The 7,448-nt window shown below is 29.9% G+C and overlaps 4 protein-coding genes across 4 annotated transcripts in view, besides 1 other annotated feature; 3 read left to right on the top strand and 1 right to left on the bottom strand.

Annotated features, from left to right (window-relative positions):
- Positions 1 to 1,672, top strand: part of CMU_023530 (DNA repair helicase family protein) — a gene marked incomplete at both ends in the record, with an annotated part of 2,490 nt that extends 818 nt beyond the window's left edge. The window contains one exon of the mRNA XM_002139661.1: positions 23 to 1,672. Within this exon, the coding sequence (XP_002139697.1) occupies positions 23 to 1,672 (1,650 nt within the window). The remainder of the gene's footprint in view (positions 1 to 22) is intronic.
- Positions 1,673 to 3,125: 1,453 nt separating this feature from the next.
- CMU_023520 (uncharacterized protein) lies at positions 3,126 to 3,983 on the top strand (the record flags this gene model as incomplete). Its single annotated transcript, XM_002139660.1, has 1 exon — positions 3,126 to 3,983. One exon carries the CDS (start codon positions 3,126 to 3,128, stop codon positions 3,981 to 3,983), a length of 858 nt encoding a protein of 285 aa, XP_002139696.1.
- Positions 3,984 to 4,454: 471 nt separating this feature from the next.
- CMU_023510 (uncharacterized protein) lies at positions 4,455 to 5,432 on the bottom strand (the record flags this gene model as incomplete). Its single annotated transcript, XM_002139659.1, has 1 exon — positions 4,455 to 5,432. The coding sequence occupies one exon, from the start codon at positions 5,430 to 5,432 to the stop codon at positions 4,455 to 4,457; it is 978 nt and encodes a 325-aa protein (XP_002139695.1).
- Positions 5,433 to 5,664: 232 nt separating this feature from the next.
- CMU_023500 (uncharacterized protein) lies at positions 5,665 to 6,531 on the top strand (the record flags this gene model as incomplete). Its single annotated transcript, XM_002139658.1, has 1 exon — positions 5,665 to 6,531. The coding sequence occupies one exon, from the start codon at positions 5,665 to 5,667 to the stop codon at positions 6,529 to 6,531; it is 867 nt and encodes a 288-aa protein (XP_002139694.1).
- Positions 6,532 to 7,227: 696 nt separating this feature from the next.
- Positions 7,228 to 7,261: a sequence feature (AT_rich).
- Between the last annotated feature and the right edge of the window lie 187 nt (positions 7,262 to 7,448).

The following is a 7,448-nucleotide window of genomic DNA, read 5'->3' as shown; positions in this document are numbered from 1 at the left end:
ATTCAATTTTACTTTCGTTTAGGCCTGTCCCTACTATGCAGTTAAGGAAGCGAACAAATTTTCAGATATTACTCTAATACCTTATACTACTTTATTTAACAATTCAACAAGAGAGTCCCTAGGAGTTGAATTTAATTCTTTGGGAACTATATGTATTATTGATGAGGCACATAATATTTTTAATGCCTTTGAATCAAGTTACAAGGCTAGCATAGATCTGAATGCATGCAAACAATTAATTCCCAACTGTAAAGGCTATCTTGAAAAGTATGGCACGAGTTTTACTCCAAATAATCTCTCTTTATTTAGGCAATTGCTTCGATTTATAACTATGTTTACTAATAATGTGGAGAGAATAGTTAACTCATATAGATCACTGAAACGACAATCAAGTGATACTTGTGATTCAAAGTTACAGCATAATACTGGAGTTATTTCATATAACTTGACAGACTTCTTTAAAATAATAAATTTTAGCTTTTTTAATACGAATGATCTGCAAACCTTTATTGAAAACAACAATCTATGTCGTAAAATGAAAAGATTCTCAATAATGGAAATATATTCAAGTGATAAAAATGGGAAAGGTGACACAATCAGTTCTAATACATTATATACGTTCAAATCCTTCATTGATGCACTTATTTCGGCTGATAAAAAGTACGACCAAATAATTATTGAGTATAATTTTAATCATTCTTCAAATATTCTAGATATAAACTGTAGTTTAATCCCAATTAGCGTAGACTGCTTCTTCAAAGATTTAATGAAAAATTCACGTTCTACAATGCTTATCGGTGGAACCTTACAACCTATTTTTGAGTACAAGCCTCTTTACAATCACCTTCCATCTTCAAGTGTTTATATGTATTCAGCAACTCAATCCATCTCTAAGAATAATCTTTTGGGAATAGTTGTACCTCAGAATGTAGATGGTAATATTCTAGATTTAAGATATAATACAAGATTTAGCCACGACCAACTCCTAGCTTTATGTCAAACTCTTGCCTTGGTATTACCCTTAATACCAGATGGAATTTGTATATTTTTTAATAGTTTTATATTCCTCGAAGTATTTTTTAGATTTATACATAGAGAAGCTGAAGCTAAACCATTTTTAGAGCAAATTAAGAAGAAGAAAATTTTTAGAGAAAATAAATTATCAACAGCTCTAGAAAATGAACAATTATGGGAATCATATAAAAAATGTATATATTCTAATAATAAAACTCACGCTGGTGCAATTCTACTTGGAGTTTTAAATGGCAGATTATCTGAAGGTGTGAATTTCTCCGACGAGTTATGTCGGTGTCTGATTATTGTATCATTACCATATCCTCCAAATACCCCCATACTAGAAGCGAAGGCTAAATATTTCTATGAAAAATCTGATCTAACTACAAATACTGATGACCTTTCTTTTCAATCAATTATGTGCATGAAAATAGTAAATCAATGTATTGGACGTGCATTGAGACACAGTAATGATTATTCCGTCGTTCTATTACTAGATCACCGTTACAAAAGAAAATATATACAAGATATGTTACCAAGCTGGTTCACTGAACATTTAGTATGCAATAATAATATTTCAAGATGGGACTTTTATGAACATGTATTAAATCCTATAAAAAGTTTTTTTAGTTCTAGGGCTTATCTAAATAAAGAGTGAAATCACAATCAAACTATAACTCATCGGAAGATTTTAAATTGTCAATCAGATGCAGACCACAGAGAAATATGTTTGTTTCATTATTCCTATAAATAACAAAGAATAGAGCAAGTCAATGGACGATTGATACTTACACTCATCTGGAGTTCATTGTAGTTCTTAACTAGACATAAGAAAAATACTTTATGTAAATCTTAGGTCAAGTCTAATTTTTCACAATAATATAGGCTAACTTTACGTTTTGTACAAATGAATTTAAAGTGCAATGTAACTGGTTATTTTTTTTTTTTTTTTCTCTCTTATTACCTGGTATAGTAGCTACTTTTTGATTTTTGTAACTTCTGAATATTTTAAATGAATTTCCTACAGTTGCTTAGAATATAACAGATTATAAGCTTATAAGATTTGTTAGTAACCTATATTTATGAACAACCATAAAATCAGCTTCTGAATAATTGTCATATTCTTCACTAATTTATAATTTACTTTTTCTATATATCTATATTCCTAATAACTACCTTTTGACTGAAAAATTTACAAAAAAAAGTTATTTTATCTGAGAACTAGTATTTTTTTGCTTAATTAAGAGAAAATTTGTGGTATTTGAATTGAATTAGCTAATTCAAAGTAGTGCCTTATAGCATTAGAAATATATTCTATGCAATCAAACAGAAAATGAAAAAAAATAATTCAATTTGGTATATCTCTATCTTCTTGATTAATCTTACTTTCTTTGTTAAAAATAATCTCCCACTCAAATGATTTAAGTTCTAAGACTTTTTTAGCTAGTATAGTTTAAATTATTTACATTTATGGTGGTCAGAAGAAAATATTGAGATTAATAAACATTAGCTACTTAAATAATTAAGAGTAATCTATTAATTCAATACTAACAAAGTGAAATATTACTTTTAAAAATAACAAAAATATAATCCAATGAAATATCCATATCCAATATTATACCGAATTTATCAGCTTTTACTCCGTTTTAGTTCAAACCAAGTAAAGATATGAAGTTAGAACTTAAGTATTAATATTCCTTAAACCTAATATATACTAATTTGGAAATAATGGTTTTGAGAAGTCATAAATCTTCTATTTAGTTTCCCTCTTGTCACAATGAAGTTATGAAATAGACAGTTGTTCTGTATATAGTGAGATTTGGTTCTATTAACTATTTAAATTATAATTGTATAGTACTTTTAGTGAAGAATATCTATACAGTTTCATAGGTATAATCACTTTGAGAACTCTATAGTATTTAATAAAGTAGTTATGTAGTAACAAGCTAGAGGCTAATACCTTAGTCTAGTTTATACTAGAGTACTTGCAGAAACTAAAGCGGGTTTAAATTTTTAGGCCTCAAGACTATTTATTAAGAACCTTTAAATCTACACTTTTTTAGGGAAGGGGAAATTTATGGCTATTAAATTCAAAAAGTACATATAAGATTATGAAATCAAATTTAGAGGGGGGTTTCTCAGTGGGAAGTGATAACATTAAGGTACAAGAAACTATATGTGAAAGTGAGACTGACTCTGATCTTTTTGGTGACGGTGAGAACACTTATATGATTGATCAAACATATGAAGAGCCTTTGTTGAATAGTCAAAGTGAACCCTTAACTTTAGAAAGTGAACAAACTGATAAAGTAAAATTCTTATCAGACAGTAATTTCACTACTTTTACAAACAATGAAAATACCGGTAAGATCACAAAAAAATTTTTAAACCTGTGTTTAAAAAGTCCAAAGAAGTATGCAGACTTTTTAAATGAGAATCGTATTTTTGCTACTTTAAAGCTTCCACAACGACTTCAAATAGGATCTGCTGTAAATATAAGAGAGAATGAAGGAGAAAAGCATTGCATCAATGGGTGTACTGGCGAAGATGGAAATATGGACTTTAATTCAACATTAGTACGCTGGAGTGACAATACATATTCACTATACATTGGAGGGACTTTTGCTTATGATTGTATTGTTGGTAATGAGAAAGCTCTACTATTTGATGACTCGACTGACTCAACATATAAACTTGGATTGTCTGAGATTAAGCACAAGCTAACTCTTAGGCCAAGAAATATAGAAAAAATTATTCATATTAAGGATCCAAGAAATAGAGTGATGATGTCAACCACCATAGAAGAGGCAAGAGAAGCTGAAATGGAATTTATAAGAAAAAGTGAAGAACTTAAAGTTTTAACAGCAATGAAGATACAGCAAAAGAGTGTGACCAACTCAAGAAACACGAGAAAAAATTCCATGACAAAGTCATTTCTAGAGGATTCAAGTGAAGAAGAAAGTAACTAGTATATTAATTATTAAACAATGTTAATTCAACTTCACTATCCTATTCATTTCTAAAAAGTGCACCTGAAGAATTCAATGTTTTGAATACCTTTAGTAATCTAAACCCAATTTATAACTACCGCATACTTCTTTAAAAAACAAATTTTATTCAGCCGTCCTAGTTGCATAATAAATATGAATTCCTCTTATTACAATACAGTAACTTTTTGTAGTTGACTGTGTTCATATTGTGCTATTTAGTATTATAATAAGTAGACTTTAATTCATGTTTTTTTTCCTTATTCCATCAGTTATTCATGAGTTAAAACTTCCCAAATTTATCTAGTTCTATATATGGAATTATTATTAGTATTAGCTTATTTATATAGACAAATAATATTTCTGAAGTATTCAATAACCTTATTTGGTACTGCATATTGTCTTCTTAACATCAGAATAACCCAGGTCTCATAATGTATATTCCATTTACTATTATCTCTTTGAGACACTCTTTGTCTTACTTTTCAAGGTTTTCTCCAACTTAATCTCATCTTTATTATATAATTTCTTGTTAGAACAGGCTTTATTCTTCAATTCGATATTCAAGGGAATCCTTGCAACCCAAATTGGAAGTGCGAGTGTATTTGTGCTTTGTATATATAATCCAGTGATCTCATTTCTCCAGTGTTTACTGAGATTACTATCATTGAAATATGTATATACTTGTTTAATGACATCTTGTATATTTTGTAAAATATCACTAGTATGCATACTTAACTTGGCTACTCTTATTCCAACACATGGACCACGACGTATAGTCATAAATGTGGAATTTAAGGTTTTTTTTAATGTATTTTTTAAATTTGATTCACGCAACTTTATAGCTACAGGTAACTTATTAGTTTTTATGAAGTATGATCCTAATATTTTTGGCATCTTTTCAATTACTCTATCATCACACAGAAACAAGTCATATGCTGAGCAAAGTTCTCTTTTATCTTTAAATGTATTATACTTCTTCACTAATTTTCCTACCCCAATTACCCTAGTAATTATATTAATATCTGGATAATCCTTCTGTAGTAAATCTTTCCATTTACGCTGTGGATCCCTTACTATAAGACATACTTCGTTACTGGGATAGTTGTATAATGGATTTGTAATATCTAAAGGAATGTGCTTGCTTTTAACAAATTTAGGGATATCTTTCAGACTAACTAGAAGAGTTATGTAACAATTGGACATCTCAATACCTACAGAATGTAATAAGTCACTTGGTTTATTGTCTCTTATTTTCTGAGAAAGTTGTTTAAGAGTTTCAATTGCCTTAGATAATCGATCAATAGGTATATTGAGAGGAGTTCCATCATCTAATTTATTGCCAATGCAACCTCCATCATTATTGCAGAGTATCCTTGGCATCAATTTCGCCTTATTAGCACTATTCTGTTCTGCTTCAGTACTTGTCATTTCTTATTCTAATATCTAGTGTTTCACCTTGTCAAAAGTGGAATTCAAGAGACATACCCTGAAATCTTTGCAAGCGCTATGTATGTAGCGCTTCTAAAACTTGAATACACCTTTCACTTAAATTTTTGCAAGAGGAATAATTGTGTATTATTGTTGTGCATCTATTTCGTCTCATATAAATGTATAAACTATATATAACTAATGGAAATGTATGAAATTTATTAATAAAGCTATGTGTAGTGTGGGACGCGGATTTCTTATCCTGAATTCTTCTTGGTGGGAACATATAGCCATATCAAGCGAAGCTCGAAATGAATTGTTTAGATTACTGTACTCCTGTATTTCTAAGACACAGCACTCTTTGTACTTATATTATTCTGTACGTTCTTGCAATATAGGTAGCTGTAACTTGGGGAATGTTTCCGAGAGTTATGCAGAAGACTTGGATAATCAGAAAGATAACTCCACTTTGATACTTACATATCAACATATTCATAGTTTAGTAAAGGCTTATGAAATAGCCTTAGATGCTATGGAATTTCTTAATAAAGCACCTACTTTTGATATTCGCTTTGTTCCACTAAAAACTGAATGTTTAAATCACATAAATAGAACAATTGGACCAATTAGTAAACTATACTACAATCCAAATGTTTTTCCACTTTGTGATGAGCATGGACCACTAGTTTTTTTTGCAAGCGAAGTAAATGAAATATTTTTTTCCATTTGTCAGAAACAATTCTCTTTCTTGTTAATAGATTCAAATGAGTTTGAAAAGTGCAATTTCGTTGATAATAGTGCAATCAAAGATATTGAAAATAACGGTTTTCCAGTCTTCACTATTTCAAAACGAACTGTTTCTTTTCCAAGCTGGGGATACAGCAAAGATTTCTCAGTGATTTTGAATGACAGTGAATTTATGCAACAATCTGTTAAAAGAACTCTTTTTGCTGGGACATTTGATAGATTACATCCTGGGCACAAGGTTAACATAACAGTTGCAACTTGGTTGGCTGAAGAGATGGTCATAATAGGGATAACAGATCAATCACTTTTGGCTAACAAAAGTGATAAAGACTTGTTACAGGTATGTAGCTAAGATTCTTTCACTTTTACAAATGAAGTATTTAACCTTATTTTGGTTATATCTTAGGATTTTTCCCTGAGAGCTGCTAATGTCCTATCTTTTATTTACTCCCTATCACCAGATATTTCAGTCACTATATTGAGGATATGCAGCGTAGTTGGTGGAGCAGATATTTTTGAGTTTGATGCACTTATAGCAACACCTGAATCGTATAATAATGCGTTGAAGATTAATGAATTACGCAAAAGCCGTGGTGTTCCACTTGTACAGCTAGTTGAAGTGCCATTTGTCTATACTCCCCAAATAAAAAATAATTCTGAAAAAGATAAACCTAGTGCTATTACTAAGAAATTCAGTTCTACAGAAGTAAGAGCATATATCAAACATTTTATTAGTGATATAAAGAAAGGAATGATATTTACAAACACCTTGTGGAGTTGGATATTCCCCAAGTTGTATGATATACAGTTGGAGTCAGCATTTCGTCATATCTTGCAGTTTATTGAATCATATTTAGATGACTTCTTAATCCTCCTTTTACATAGGTGGAAAGCAATATACGGTGACAAAAAAGCTGATAAGATATTTATTGAGTGGCTAAATTCACTAATTTCATCAATTGAGTGCTGTAACAGTGAAAATACGACATTTAAAGATGAAGAGTATATACAGGACATATTTAATATAACTTCCAGAAATATTGCAATCTTATTAATATATATATTTATTACTTTTTATTTAACTGATAAAAAATATGTAACAGTTACAAAGTCTACTATAGAGCACATGATGACGATACTTCTGTGGACTGTTAAGGATATATCAAATAGCAGTGGCCATTGTATGAATCCTAACTTTTGTATTCCATATGTATATAGCTGCAATGTTAATAGTGAATTTTTTTTTGAGAGAGACCTTATACAAGAAGA

Source organism: Cryptosporidium muris, genomic scaffold (assembly GCF_000006515.1).
Source record: "Cryptosporidium muris RN66 scf_1106632353999 genomic scaffold, whole genome shotgun sequence".
NCBI classification, from domain to species: Eukaryota; Apicomplexa; class Conoidasida; order Eucoccidiorida; family Cryptosporidiidae; genus Cryptosporidium; species Cryptosporidium muris.
Note: the sequence above shows the minus strand (reverse complement) of the source record. Positions and strands in the feature narration are given on the sequence as shown.